A 15653-nucleotide genomic window follows, 5' to 3' on the forward strand; every position below is an offset into this window, starting at 1 on the left:
CCTGCACTCTGAGCTCTGGGGTCCAGGCCCCACCGCCCCGTCCCTAGGGCCCCAGCCCACTCACCCTTGGGGCTCAGGTCCATGCCCTCGATGTAGAAGGGCCCGTTGCGCAGGGCGATCTCCTGCAGGATGATGCTGAAGCTGTAGACATCCGCCTTCTGCATGCCCGGGGGGGGCAGGCGCCCCTGCTGCAGCAGCTCGGGGGCCGTCCACAGCTTCTCTGGGAGCAGCAAGGAGCACAGCCACGTCTGAGCCGAGCCCACGCGCCCGACCTCCACCCGCCCAGAGAGAACCCAGCAGCCCAGAGCCCCCCAGCCTAGTGCAGGGGCCAGGCTGGGTGCTGCCGGGGGAGCAGGCTGTGGGGCAGCCCAGGCCTGAAGGACCACGCGGAGCTGCCCTCTCGGCCCTGGGCAGGTTGGGGAGCATAGGGGACCCCTTCTCCTCTGTGACGCTATTGACATGAACTGTGACTGTATAGATCATTGTTGCAGCTGCTGGTCTATATTTGCAGCAAATATTGTGCCAAGGTTGTCGTGGGAGGCGTCTATGGGAAGGTGATTTGCTGGTTATGATGATGCTGTCTGTATGGGTGTATCAATTTTGTATTTGAAGTTATGAATATTGGCTCTATACTTGTAGCTCAAATGTATTTGATTCCAAGTAGCCTCAGTGACGCATTTGGTCAGCTTCTGGAGAAAGGACTATTCTCAGGACGTGCCCAACCAAGAAACACTGAACTGACAATGGACCTTGGGAGATGCCAATCCACATCTGAGCTTTCCTGGGAATGTTTAAGGCAGCATGTGACCAATGGCTGCCGCCTGCAAACTGAGTCGTGCCTGGACATGTGACTTGCCCAGGTGGCTACAAACTCCATCTTGTTACTGTGATTTCCACAGTAAGAACAAAGGGGTGTCCTTCCATGGGCAGAGGATATAAAAGGCCCTAGAAACTCCTCCATCTTGTCTTCAATCCTGCTTCTGACCTCTGGAGGGACCTTGCTACAAACTGAAGCTCTGAACAAAGGACTGAATGCAGTGGCGTAGCCAGCTTTTAAGAGGAGGGGGAGCAAAGATAAAAAAGGCGCCCCCCCCCCTTGGCTCCTCCTCTGGCCACGCCCCCTTGACTCCTCCTCCGGCCGCACTGACCCTCCCCCTCCATGGCTCCTCCGGCCCTGCCGTGCCACCCCGTGGCCCCCCCTCTCGCTCCTCCGGCCGCCATGCTGTGCCCCCCCCCCCCTCTGGCTGCGCCCGCCGCCCCCCATGGCTCCTCCGGCCGCGCTGCGGGTCTCCAGCCTGCGCCCCCCCTCGCTCCTCCGGCTGCTTTTGGAAAGGCCGGGGAAGTGGCTGCTTCCCCTGCACCCCGCTAGCTACGCTAGTGACTGAATGACCCATCCCAGCGGGGGATGTATTCCAGAGACTTGATTTGAACCTGCAGTTTATTCCATCGCTGCTGCAAGCCTGAACCAAGAACTTTGCCATTACTGTATGTAATTGATTCCATTTAACCAATTCTAACTCTCATCTCTATCTTTTTCCTTTTATGAATAAACCTTTAGATTTTAGATTCTAAGGGATTGGCAACAGCGTGATTTGTGGGCAAGATCTGACTTGTATATTGACCTGGGTCTGGGGCTTGGCCCTTTGGGATCAGGAGAACCTTTTTCTTGTACTGGGGTATTGGTTTTCATAACCATTTGTCCCCATAACGAGTGGCACTGGTGGTGATACTGGGAAACTGGAGTGTCTAAGGAGATTGCTTGTGAGACTTGTGGTTAGCCCGAAGTCCTCTCAGTCTGGCTGGTTTGGTGCCTTAGAGGTGGAGAAACCCCAGCCTCGGGCTGTAACTGCCCTGCTCTGAGCAATTTGTCCTCAATTGATACTCTCAGTTGTGTCCCGCCAGAGGCCGCATCGTTACATGCTGCTGGCAGGGAAGGAAGCGGGGCTCCTGGGGAGGAGGGGGAGGGTGGAGAGCAGGTGCACTCCGGGGCGGGGGGGACACTCACTGGCATACAGCGCGTGGCTGTCCTCAGCATCGCAGCTGGAGCGGAAGCTGGCCAGCCCGTAGTCCGTGATCTTCAGCACGAAGCGGCTGTCCACCACGCAGTTGGAGGACTTGAGGCTGCCGTGGTGCCCAATGATGCTGTTGTGCAGAAAGGCCATTCCCTGTGCCAGACAGACGCTGCTGAGACATCGCCCGTCGGGACCCCGGGGGCTTCCAGACCAGGAGACAGCCCCGACCTACCCCCCAGCCAGAACCTGGGGGCAACCCATCGGGGCAGAAACTCTACCCCCTACGGCCCAGGGGGCACAAGAGCTGGCATGACCCAGCCATGGCTCCCCAGGGGTTACCAGCAGGGACTAGTCCCACCCTGGCTAGCGGGCTGGTGCCATGGGGCTCCACACTCCCTGAGGCACCGAGAGCAGGGACAGGTGGTTCCCTGGCACGTTCCCTAGTGTGGGGTGGGGCCTAACAGGGTTCCCCCCCCAGCACCGACACCACAGCCCAGAGCAGGGAGCGATGCCTGCAGGGCCGGTGACGCTGTCTGGCCACAGAGCTCCCTCACCCCAGCGCTGCCCCCCCAGTGCTAGCAGGGCCCCAGACCCGCAAGTCCAGGGCAGAGAGGAGCCCTGCCCCACGCGCTCCTACCTTCACAATGTCGTTGATGAGCGAGTAGCGGAACATCCAGTCCAGGTTGATGCTGTCGTTCTCCAGGATGTCCTAGGAGGAGCCGGAGAGGGAAGTGTGTCAGGTGTGGGCTCCGGGCACTCCAGCCAAGGCACCCCCAGCTAGGCCCTCTCCATTGGGCAGGTGGGCCACACCCCATGGGACACTCCAGCCACCAGCACCATGACTCCCCCTCATGGCCCCGTGCCAAGGCCCTCAGCCCCCGGACACAGCAACGCCCGCGCTGAGAGACGGCGCTGCATGGGGTTTCTCTTTCATAGATTCACAGAGCGCCAGGTCAGAAGGGGCCATTAGATCATCTAGTCTGAACTGCCGCAGAGCACAGGCCGTTCCAGTTCCCTGCATACCCCTGTACAGAGCCCACCGACTGTGTTTGGCAAAGCATCTCCCGGAAAGGCTCCTGGGTGTGCAGGCCCCGAGACGGAGAAACGCCAGGGCCCTTGGCAGTCTGATCCAGTGGTCAACCACCCTCACTGATGCTGTATTTCCAAGCTGAATGTATCTGGCGTCAGCCTTCGGTGCCCAGGGTTTGCTGCCTGGGAAGGTCCTTACACGCTGTCAACAAGTCGCTGCTCAGTCTTCCCTTTGCCATGAAGCAGGGAGGTGATTTTACCTCTCTGCAGCACTGGGGAGCCCGATACCAGATACTGCGTCCAGTTCTGGGGGCCACATCTTGAGCCGGATCTTGGCGAGGGGGCAGAAAAGAGCCACAACAATGATTCGAGGGCTGCAGAAAATGCCTGACAGTGAGAGACAAAGAGCTCAGTCCAAACGCTGGCGAGTGCGCGATCAGCGTGTAAACGCCTTCATAGACGGAAAATCCTGGGCTCCGAAGGGCTCCCAATCTAGCAGGGAAAGGCAGAACCACCACTGATGGCTGGATGTTAAAGCCAGACAAATTTCAGTTGGAAACACGGCTGCTGAAGCATGGGAACTGACTGCCACGGGCAGTGGTGGACTCTCCATCCCTTCGTGTCCACAGATCAGCCCCGGAGGCCTTCCTGGAAGATGTTTTAGTCAAACCCAAGTTCTGGGGCTCAGTCCCAGGGTAACTGGGGGGATTTCACTGGCCTGTGCTCTGCAGGGGGTCACTGGCAGACTAGCCATTTAAACTCGACGAGTACAGGAATGTTCTTCACGTTGTACATTCTCATTCACATCGTTTGCCAGCAATACCTAGTTCGCCTGGGGCAGGGAAGGGAAGGGGTGGGGGCAGAGCAGGGGCCATGGGGAAGGGGCAGGGCTGGGGTGGAGCAGGGGCGGGGTGGGGCGGAGCAAGGGCGAGAAGAGGCAGGCATGGGGCAGGGAAGGGAAGGGGCGGAGCTGGGGCCATGGGGAAGAGGCGGGGCAGGGGCTGGAGCAGCACACAGCTGCGCAGGGCACAAGGAAATGTGGTGCCCCAAATCTCCTGGTGCCCTACGCAGCTGCGTACTTTGTGTATGGGTAAGGACGGCCCTGACGGGCTCTTCACCAGAGTTTCTCTCTTGCACAGTTGTGGGATCATTTTTGGCCAGCCAATAAACTCTGCTTTCAAAATTCCCACTTTTCATTCACATTTTTCTGTCTAAATTTTTCCTCCCAATAAATTTTACTCATAATTTTCCTCTGGGTTGGGAGAAGCCCTTCTGAAGCAGCAAGTACTGATCTCACTGTCCTCCGCTTGCTCGTACTGAAAGTGGTCAGATCTCAATCACTGGTCCCTGGGCAACCACCAGCCTCCACACCAGGGATGAATTCATCTGCACCCGTGCTGGGTGTAACACCTTTTGTCTTGGAAAAGCCTCATCTATAATGTCTAGAAACTGCTGATCTTGTACCACGGGCGGCAGGAGACCTCCCGACTGACGTCACCCACAACAATGCAATTTTCCTTCTGCACGTTGCAGAGAGGTGCCTAAGGAGGACTTCGTCTTGCTCTCTTGTTGGGCCAGTGCCCTGTAACAGACCCCGCCAGCCCCTTTCCTGGGCTCTGTCGGCTGCCGCAGCCTCTCCAGGGGTCACCGCCCAGCAGCAAGCAAGCCGGCGGCATGCCCAGCCCCCTCACCTGCAGGCTGCCCCGCGGGCAGTACTCCGTCACGATGCAGACGTTGGGCGGGTCGATGCAGGCGCCGATGAACCTGGTCAGGTGGTTGAACTGGATGTCCCTCATCTAGGGCCGGAAACAGAAGCAGGGACCCATCAGAGCCGTGGCTGGGTAACCCCGCACCACCCAGGCTGGGAGGGGATGGGGCCGGTCTGGGTGTCCAGCGACCAGCGCAGTCGCTGCAAAGCCCTAGGCCGCAGGCACTCTGGAATCAAAGCCTCGCGACATGCTTGACGCTACCACAGCGACAGCCGTTCCTGGGCCTCAGCTCAGGCCCTGAGAGCCAGAGTCAGGCTGGATGATAAAATGGGGCTTGTGGAGTCCTGGGCGGAGCAGGGAGGTGGGTGCATCTGCACGTGTGCGTTGCTGCCTGTGTGCCCCCCCATGGACACACGTGTCCCTGACATGTCTCTGGCACCTGGCGCCACGTGAGACCCACCAGGCTCCACAAGGCACCTGGTTGTGAGCTGAGCATGGCCAGGGCTCTGAACCACTCCACACTCAGCCAGTGCTGGGACAAGCTGGGAACCCCCCCAGCGTCGCTTCACTCCTGCCCCAGCACAGACCCCTGGACCCCCCATCGCCTGCCCAGCTCCCCAGTACATACGTGTTTGAGTTCGAAGAGCACCTGCCTCGTCAGCTCGATCCGCTTCTTATTCACATGCTTGATAGCCACCACGTTCCCCTGGGGGCCAGGGACAGGGACAGGGTCAGCGCCGCACGGGCGGGAAGTCAATGCAAGGGGACGGGGCAGGCGCGGATGCCTTTTGAATACCACGTTCCCCTGGGGGGTAGGGACAGGGACAGGGTCAGCGCCACACGGGGGGGCTCAATGCAAGGGGATGGGGCAGGCGAACGCCAGGGACTCACCTTGAAGTGGCCAGTGTTGGCGAAGATCTGGTACTTGCCGTGGGCTGTCATCAGGGAGCCGTAGCTGGAGCCGCGCTGGAAGGGAACAAGGCAATTAGGAGAGCGTGGTAGGGAGAGTGGGGGGCAGGGTGTGGCCTGGGGGGCACTCTAGGCCAGGGGCTGGCTTGGTGGGGACCTCGAGGTGATGGGTGAGTTAGAAGAGCTACGTGGGGATGGCTGAGGAAGCGACAGGGGATAGTGCATAGAAAGGTTCTGTGGGGGATGACTGAGGGAGTGTATAGGGCATGGCACAAAGGGTAGGGCTCTATGGGGGGGGCGAGGCGTAGGGGCTCTATAGGGAAGAAGCTGAGGTGTAGGGGCTCTATAGGGAAGAAGCCGAGGCGTACGGGCTCTATCGGAGAGAGGTCGAGGCGTAGGGGCTCTATTGGGGAGGATGTGACAGAGCAGGGAGCAGGGCGGATTTGACCTGGGAATGGAGCCTGGGAGTTACATTGAGGTACCTGAGCTGTAACCAGAGCCAGGAGGGGGGTGGGGGAAGTGACACCTTCTGCCCGGGAGAGGAACAAAGGAGAGGAGAAGCAGAGGGGAGGGGGGAGAGAGCTGCTGGAGAGATTTGGGGAGTTTTTCAGTTGTGGGCTGGGACGTGCAATGCAGGGAACCCTAAGCTGGGGTCTAAGCTCCCTGCACTCCCCACGAGGACTTGATTGAGGGGTCCTGGTTGTAGCTACAAGCTCTGCTGTAGACTGTGTTCCTGTTATCCAATAAACCTTCCGCTTTACTGGCTGGCTGAGAGTCATGGTGAATCGCAGGAAGCCGGGGGTGCAGGGCCCTGAGTCCCCCACACTCCGTGACACCTGGTGGCAGTGGTGGGATCTACTGCACCCCGTGGACAACGCTTCCTGCAGTAAGTGACTGGGGAGCAGTAAAACAAAGGGGGATTGATGGAGACCAGGTGGGCTGAAGAGTCAGAGAGAGACGGTTCAGGGGGCGATTAACCCCGGGGAGTGTGTGACCACAGAGAAGGACTGTTGCAGTAACAGGGTCCCCCGGGGGGATCGCAGCGAGCGGTCCCGGGGCGGAGGAGTCTGCAGCTTGACCCTGGCAGAGAGGTGGTGACCTGAAGAAGGGCTGGCACACTAGGGGTCCCCCGGGAACAGTGGAAAGCGGAGAGCACAGGCCGGCGAGTGGCCAGCAGGAGGATGGATGCTAAACACCTTAAGAGTGACTTGGTGGAGCTGTGCAGGCAGAGGGGGCTGCGCGTTGGGAGGTCCACCAAAGAACAGCTCATTGCCCAGCTGGAGGAGAGGGATCGCTTGGATGAACCGAGCCCTGTCCCTGAGGGAAGCCGCCTGGCGGATGCAGCGTGGGCCCTGGGGCCTGACATGGCTGGGAGGGGTCAGACTGCTGCCGAGGACATCCCGAGACCCTGCCTACCTATACCTAGGGGAGGGTTTGGGAGAAGCCCAGCGAATACCGAGGGCGCCCTGACCCCGGCAGCCAGCAGGGGATTGTCCTGGCGGAGCTCCCCGTCCCGGGAGCGGATGCGACTGGAATGTGACAGGGAGCTGAGACTGGAAGAGCTCGAGTTAAGGCAGCAAGAACTGAAGCAGGAGCGGGAAGAGAAGGAGAAACTACGTCAGCATGAGCTGGAACTGGCCAGGCTGAGGAGCAGTGGGGCCCCGGCTGCGGTGAGCGAGGGGGGACCCAAGACTGCAAAGAGCTTTGATAAGTGCTTCCTGGCCCAGCGTAAGGAGGGGGAGGACATGGATACCTTCCTGACGGCCTTTGAGAATACCTGCGAGCTGCTCCAGGTTGACCCTGCAGACAGGCTCCAGTTTCTCATCCCCTCACTGGACCCCACAGCCAGGGAGGTGTACAGCCGACTGAAAGGGGCGGAGACAGGGGACTACGAACTGTTCAAAAAGGCCCTGCTCCGCGAGTTTGGGCTGACCCCTGAGATGTACCGGAAAAGGTTCCGGAGTCAGCGTAAAACCCGTGAGGTCACATACCTACAACTGGCCAACCGGGCGCAGGGGTATGCCAGCAAGTGGACAGCTGGGGCCCAAACTAAAGAAGACCTGCTTGACCTAGTCGTACTGGAGCACGTGTATGAGCAGTGCCCACCCAACCTGAGGCGATGGTTGATGGACAAAAAGCCAGAGAACCCGCAGCACGCAGGCCAGCTGGCCGATGAGTTTGTGAACAGTCGGGCAGGAGATAAAAGGGAGGAGTCCCAAAGGAACAGTCCCACCACAACGCAGAGAGAGAGTCACCATGGGACCTCCCCATGGGAAATATGGAGAATCCCCACCAAAGGGGAACATCCAGCGTCAGGGCCATCCGACCCGCTCGAGGGCACCCACGGGACATGGGCTGCTACCACTGTGGCCAAAAAGGCCACATACGGGCCCAGTGCCCCAGGCTCAGGGACAGACTGAGCAGACCGAACCCACAGAGGGTTGACTGGGTAGAGACCCAGCCGGGCGAGAGGCAGCATTCCCAGGGAAGGGGGGCTGGCAGAGTACCACCTGCTAAGGAGGGAGGAGAGCCCCAGGCCAGCTCCTCTGGGGGGCTGGATGCTCCAGACTCAGGGTTTTTGGTTTATACGGTGGGCGCGGGGCTGTCCCTCCGGAGAGAGTACCTTGTTCCCCTGGAGGTGGATGGGAGGAAGGTCAATGGATACTGGGATACGGGCGCAGAGGTGATGCTGGCCCGGCCCGAGGTGGTGGCTCCAGATCAGGTGGTGCCCAACACCTACCTGACCCTGACGGGGTGGGTGGGACCCCAGTCAAAGTGCCCGTGGCAAGGGTACACCTGAAGTGGGGGGCCAAGGAGGGCCCCAAGGACGTGGGGGTATACCCGTATTTGCCCACTGAGGTGTTGATGGGGGGGACCTGGAGGACTGGCTAAGCAACCCCCGGGGTGCCCTGGTCGTGACCCATAGCCAGAGCCGGCGAGGGGCACTGTGTCCTGACCTTGGGGAGGGTACCTTGCCCGAGGCACACGACCCTAACCCGGTGGGGAAGGAACGCCCAAGGACACAGCTCACGGGGGCTGCGGCCTCAGACCCAGCCAGCGAGAGAGAGCAAGTGCCCATCCCTTCCGCAGCTGCTGAGTTCCAGGCCGAGTTGCAGACAGATCCCTCCTTGTGGAAGATAAGGGACCTGGCCGACCTCAGTGCGGTACAGACCATGGGAAGAGGTGGCCGGAAAAGGTTCTGTGACGTTATTGACATAAACTGGGACCATATAGATCATTGTTGCAACCAAGGTCCTGTAGTGGCACCCAAATCTTGTATAAAGGGGGTCAAATGGGGTGTCTAGGACAAGGTTATGGTTTACTGGTTATGATTATGCTGTCTATATGTGTGTATCAATTTTGTAGTCGAAGTTATGAATATTGGCTCTATACTGTCTGTATTTCAAACTTATGCTATGCTGCTGGGTGACATCCCAGACAAACTGGTGTTAGCTCTGCCTAGCCTGCTTGATGGCCCATTAAGGACCATCAGCTATACAATGGACCCATTGAGAGAAGGCAGATACGCCTTGTAACTCAGCAAAGTATGCAGGGACTGGCCCATGTGACTCCAGACTCCATTTTGCTGTAATTTTCCACAGTAAGAACAAAGAGGTGTTCTTACACCTGGAAAAGACTATATAAGGCTGATGCCTCATCTCCATCTGGTCTTCAATCCTGCTTCATACCTCTGGAGGGACTTTGCTACAAACTGAAGCTCTGAACAAAGGACTGAGGACCCATCCCAGCGGGGGATGTATTCCAGAGACTTGATTTGAACCTGCAGTTTATTCCATCGCTGCTGCAAGCCTGAACCAAGAACTTTGCCATTACTGTATGTAATTGATTCCATTTAACCAATTCTAACTCTCATCTCTATCTTTTTCCTTTTATGAATAAACCTTTAGATTTTAGATTCTAAAGGATTGGCAACAGCGTGATTGGTGGGTAAGATCTGATTTGTATATTGACCTGGGTCTGGGGCTTGGTCCTTTGGGATCAGGAGAACCTTTTTCTTTTACTGGGGTATTGGTTTTCATAACCATTTGTCCCCATAACGAGTGGCACTGGTGGTAATACTGGGAAACTGGAGTGTCTAAGGAGATTGCTTGTGAGACTTGCGGTTAGCCAGTGGGATGAGACCGAAGTCTTAGTCTGGCTGGTTTGGTTTGCCTTAGAGGTGGAAAAACCCCAGCCTTGGGCTGTAACTGCCCTGTTTGAGCAATTTGTCCTGAGTTGGCACTCTCAGTTGGGTTCCACCAGAACTGCATTGTCACAGGTTCCTGTGGGAGAAGGGGTTCCTGTACCGAGAGTGGGCTCCCCCAGGGGCAGTGGAGTCCTGGGGGATGAGGAGGCAGCTGGTGGTTCCCCAGAAGTTTTGCCACAAGCTACTGTACCTGGCCCATGACATCCCTCTCGCAGGGCACCAGGGAATCCAGCGCACCAGGCAGAGGCTGCTACAGATCTTTTACTGGCCTGGGGTCTTTATCAACTTCCGACAGTACTGCCGATCCTGTGACCCCTGCCAGAGGGTGGGGAAGGCCCAGGACAAGGGGAAAGCAGCGTTGAGGCCTTTGCCCATCATAGAGGAGCCTTTCCAGAAGGTGGCCATGGACACAGTGGGACCTCTCAGCAAGACAACCCGGTCGGGGAAGAAATACATTCTGGTGGTGGTAGATTTCGCCACCCGCTACCCTGAGGCAGTGCCCTTATCGTCCATTGAAGCAGACACTGTGGCGGATGCGCTGCTGACCATTTTCAGCCGAGTGGGGTTCCCCAAGGAAGTCTTAACAGACCAAGGGTCCAACTTCATGTCGGTCCTACTCTGGTGCTTGTGGGAAAAATGCGGGGTCCGGCACAACTGGGCCTCAGCATATCACCCCCAATCCAACGGGCTGGTGGAGAGGTTCAACAGGACACTAAAGATGATGCTAAAAACATTTATGAACCAGCACCCGCAGGACTGGGACAAGTACTTACTTCACCTGCTGTTCGTGTACAGGGAAGTGCCCCAGGAGTCTACTGGGTTTTCGCCTTTCGAACTGCTATATGGAAGGCGGGTAAGGGGGCCCCTGGACTTGATGAGAGACGAATGGGAGGGGAAGGCCACTCCCAGGGGAGAGTCGGTGGTGGAGTATGTCCTGACCTTCCGGGAACGACTTGCTGAACTCATGGGTCTGGCCAGGGAGAATCTGGCCACAGCCCAGAGGAAGCAGAAGGTCTGGTATGACCGCACGGTGCAGGCCCGCGCCTTCACCACCGGGAATCAGGTGATGGTCCTCATCCCCATGAGGAAGAACAAACTCCAGGCCGCATGGGAAGGGCCCTTCAAGGTTGTCAAGCAACTAAACGAGGTAAACTATGTGGTGGAACTGTCGAACCGGGCACACCACCACCGGGTGTACCATGTGAATATGATGAAGCCATATTATGACAGGGGGAATGTGGTGTTGGCCGTGTGTGGACATTGGGAGGGGCAGGGAGATGACCCTTTAGTAGATCTATTCCCTGGGACGAGAGCTGGCTTCCCCCTGGAAGCAATTTCCCTCTCTGATCGGCTAACCCCTGCCCAGCAAGCTGAGATCGGAGGGGTGCTGCATCTGTAACAACAGCTGTTTTCCAACCAGCCTGGACGCACTAATCTGACTGTCCACCGGGTGCAGACAGGATCGCACCCGCCTATAAAATGCTCCCCCTTCCGAGTCACAGGGAAAACTGCTCAGGACCTGGAAAGAGAGGTCAATGACATGCTGGCTTTGGGGGTGATCCAGCCGTCCTCCAGTCCTTGGGCCTCGCTGGTGGGGCTGGTCCCCAAAAAGGATGGGTCGATCCGGTTCTGTGTGGACTATCGGAAGTTCAATGCCATCACTGTAGCCGATGCCTACCCCATGCCCAGGCCGGACGAGCTCCTAGACAAGCTGGGAGGTGCTCGGTACCTTACCACCATGGATCTTACAAAGGGCTATTGGCAAGTGCCGCTGGATGCAGATGCCAGGCTGAAATCGGCCTTTGTCACCCCTCTGGGGCTCTATGAGTTCCTGACCCTGCCCTTCGGCCTCAAGGGAGCGCCGGCCACCTTCCAGCGCCTGGTGGATCAGCTACTGAGGGGGATGGAGAGTTTTGCCGTCGCGTATATTGACGACATCTGCATCTTTAGCCAGACCTGGGAGGACCATGTGTCCCAGGTTAGACAAGTGCTGGACCGACTCCAGGAGGCTGGGCTGACCGTAAAACCGGAGAAGTGCAAGGTGGGGATGGCTGAGGTATCCTACCTAGGCCACCGGGTGGGAAGCGGCTGCCTAAAGCCGGAACCAGCCAAAGTGGAGGTGATCAGAGACTGGCCGCTCCTCAAACCAAAAAGCAGATCCAAGCCTTTATTGGGATGGCAGGGTACTATCGGAGGTTCGTGCCCCACTTTAGCACCATAGCCGCCCCCATCACTGAGCTGTGCAAGAAGGGGAAGCCAGACAAGGTGGTCTGGACCGAGGAGTGCCAGGAGGCTCTCCGGGCGCTGAAGGAGGCTCTGGTCAGTGGCCCAGTTCTGGCAAACCCAGACTTTGACAAGCCCTTTATGGTGTTCACCGACGCCTCAGACACAGGACTGGGGGCGGTGTTAATGCAGGAGGATGAAAAGGGGGAGAGACACCCCATCGTGTACCTGAGCAAGAAGTTGCTACCCCGGGAGCAGAACTACGCGGCCATCGAGAAGGAATGCCTGGCCATGGTGTGGGCCCTCAAGAAACTAGAGCCATATCTCTTTGGGCGTCACTTCACCGTGCACACCGACCACTCTCCCCTGACCTGGCTGCACCAGATGAAAGGAGCCAACGCCAAGCTCCTGAGATGGAGCCTGCTCCTGCAGGATTATGACATGGACGTGGTCCATGTGAAGGGACGTGACAACCTGATAGCGGACGCGTTGTCCCGGAGAGGGAGCCCTGAACTTCCCCAGGTCACTGGTCCGAGTGACCCCGCTCAGTTCAGTCTCAAAGGGGGGAGAGATGTGACGGAGCAGGGAGCAGGGCAGATTTGACCTGGGAATGGAGCCTGGGAGTTACATGGAGCTACCTGAGCTGTAACCTGAGCCAGGAGGGGGGTGGGGGAAGTGACACCTTCTGCCCTGGAGAGGAACAAAGGAGAGGAGGAGCAGAGGGGAGGAGGAGAGAGCTGCTGGAGGGATTTGGGAGTTCTCAGTTTTGGGCTGGGAGGTGCAAAGCAGGGAACCCCAAGCTGGGGTCTAAGCCTGCACTCCCCAAGAGGACTTGATTGAGGGGTCCTGGTTGTATCTACAAGCTCTGCTCTAGACTGTGTTCCTGTTATCCAATAAACCTTCCGCTTTACTGGCTGGCTGAGAGTCATGGTGAATCGCAGGAAGCCGGGGGTGCAGGGCCCTGAGTCCCCCACACTCCATGACAGATGGGCCGAGGCGTAGGGGCTCTATAGCAAAGAAGCCGAGATGTACGGGCTCTATCGGGGAGGGAGTCACGGAGTGTGTGTGTGTGGGGGGACAGGGCCCAGCACCCCCGGCTTCCTGTGATTCACCATGACTCTCAGCCAGTCAGTAAAGCAGAAAATTTATTTAGACGACAGGAACACAGTCCAAGACAGGTCTTGCAGGCACAGACAACAGGACCCCCCTCAGTTAGGTCCATCTTGGGGGTCCCAGGGCACCACAGCCCCCTTGGGAGGTCAGAGCCTCGTCTGCTTCCCAGCCATTCCACCAGCCAGCTCTGAAACTCTCCCCCGACCCTTTGTTCAGCAAAGGTGTCACCTCGCCTCTAACCCCTTCCTGGGTTTTCCCATTACCTGCTCAGGTATCTTTCCTCAGCCAGTCTCCCATCCCACCACACAGAACATCCTAGCCACACTCCCCTGCCTTCCCAGCCAACACTCCCCACTCAGCATTCAAAGACCACATTAAGAACAGTCTCAGTTTGTCATATCTCTCCCCCCTTCGAGACCGAACTGAGTGGGGTCACTTCAGCCAGTGACCTGGGGAAGTTCGAACCTACCCCCGTTCCCAGGGATGCCCCCGCATCCCTCCCATTCCTTGGTGAGAATTACACTAGGCCCTTCCAGTTTCACGCCCCTCCCTTAGGTCGGGGGTGCTCGATGACACTTGTAGTTTGCATGTGGGAAGGTTTATGTGGCCTGTGCCCTTTTCCCACCCCCATACCTCTGGGGTTCCAACTGGGCTGTGGTCTTCTCCCAGCGCTCCAGTCTGGAGGTCTGTGCTTTGGGCTCTCTTGGTTCAGAGCCGCCCTTTTAACCTTGGCCACCCTCCGGAAAGGCTCCTCTATGCTGGGCAAGGGTCCTAAAGCCATTTTCCCCTTGTCCCAGGGCTTCCTCCCCCTCTGACAGGGGTCACAGGATCCGCAGTACTGTCGGACAGTAACAAAGACCCCAGGCCAGTAAAAGCTCCGTAGCAGCCTCTGCTGGGTACGCCAGGTTCCCTGGTGCCCTGAGAGAGGAATGTCATGGGCCCGGCACAGCAGCTGGCGGCGATACTTCTGGGGAACCACCAGCTGCCTCCTGATCCCCCCGACTCCATTTTGGGGGAGCCCATTCTTGGTATAGGAACCCCTTCTCCCACAGGAACCTTTTCCGGCCACCTCTCCCCATGGTCTGTACCGCACTGAGGTCAGCAAGGTCCCTTATCTTCCGCAAGGAGGGATCTTTCTGCACCTCGGCCTGGAACTCAGCAGCTGGGACAGGGATGGCCACCTGCTCTCTCTCGCCGGCTGGGTCTGAAGCCGCAGCCTCCCTGAGCCGTGTCCCTGGGCGTTCCCTCCCCACCAGGTTAGGGTCCTGTGCCTCGGGCAAGGCACCCCCCCCAAGGCCAGGGCGCAGTGCCCCTCGCCAGCTCTGACTGCGGGTCACGACCAGTGCACCCTGGGGGTTGCTTGGCCAGTCCTCCAGGTCCCCCCCATCAACACCTCAGTGGGCAAATACAGGGGTACCCCCACGTCCTTGGGGCCCTCCTTGGCCTCCACTTCAGGTGTACCCTCGCCACGGGCACTTTGACTGGGGTCCCGCCCACCCCATCAGGTGTTGGGCACCACCCGATGAGGGGCCACCACCTCGGGCCGGGCCAGCGTGACCTCAGCGACCATATCCCAGTATCCATTGACCTTCCTCCCATCCACCTCCAGGGGAACAAGGTACTCTCTCCGGAGAGACAGCCCTGTGCTCACCGTGTAAACCAAAAACCCTGAGTCTGGAGCATCCAGCACCCCAGAAGAGCTGGCCTGGAGCTCTCCTCCCTCCTTAGCAGGTGGTACTCTGCCAGCCCCCCTTCCCCGGGAATGCTGCCTCTCGCCGGGCTGGGTCTCTACCCAGTCAACCCTCTGTGGGTTCGGTCTGCTCAGTCTGTCCCTGAGCCTGGGGCACTGGGCCGATATGTGGCCTTTTTGGCCACAGTGATAGCAGCCCATGTCCCGTGGGTCCCCTCGAGCGGGTCGGATGGACCTGACGCTGGATGTTCCCCTTTGGTGGGGGTTCTCCATATTTCCTCGCTGTGAGGTCCCATGGTGACTCTCTCTCTGTGTTGTGGTGGGACTGTTCCTTTGGGACTGCTCCCTGTTATCCCCTGCCCGACTGTTCACAAACTCGTCGGCCAGCCGGCCTGCGGGTTCTCTGGCTTCTAGTCCATCAACCATCGCCTCAGGTCGGATGGGCACTACTCATACACGTGCTCCAGTAGGAATAGGTCAAGCAGGTCTTCTTTAGTTCGGGCCCCAGCTATCCACTTGCGGGCATACCCCTGCGTCCGGTTGGCTAGTTGTAGGTATGTGACCTCACAGGTTTTATGCTGACGCCGGAACCTTTTCCGGTACATCTCAGGGGTCAGCCCAAACTCGCGGAGCAGGGCCTTTTTTAACAGTTCGTAGTCCCCTGTCTCCGCCCCTTTCAGTCGGCTGTACACCTCCCTGGCTGTGGGGTCCAGTGAGGGGATGAGAAACTGGAGCCTGTCTGCAGGGTCAACCTGGAGCAG

The 15653-nt window shown here is 58.4% G+C and overlaps 1 protein-coding gene across 3 annotated transcripts in view; it reads right to left on the bottom strand.

The window, feature by feature from the left end:
• Positions 1 to 15653, bottom strand: part of NPR2 (natriuretic peptide receptor 2) — a gene marked incomplete at its 5' end in the record, with an annotated part of 42743 nt that overhangs the window by 5972 nt on the left and 21118 nt on the right. The window contains 6 exon segments of one of the 3 annotated variants that reach the window (XM_034788346.1): positions 65 to 220; positions 2006 to 2165; positions 2650 to 2721; positions 4733 to 4837; positions 5379 to 5456; positions 5642 to 5716. In XM_034788346.1, coding sequence (XP_034644237.1) covers positions 65 to 220; positions 2006 to 2165; positions 2650 to 2721; positions 4733 to 4837; positions 5379 to 5456; positions 5642 to 5716 — 646 coding nt within the window. 3 annotated transcript variants of the gene reach the window in all.

Source organism: Trachemys scripta, chromosome 13, assembly GCF_013100865.1.
Source record: "Trachemys scripta elegans isolate TJP31775 chromosome 13, CAS_Tse_1.0, whole genome shotgun sequence".
Lineage (NCBI taxonomy): Eukaryota > Metazoa > Chordata > Testudines > Emydidae > Trachemys > Trachemys scripta.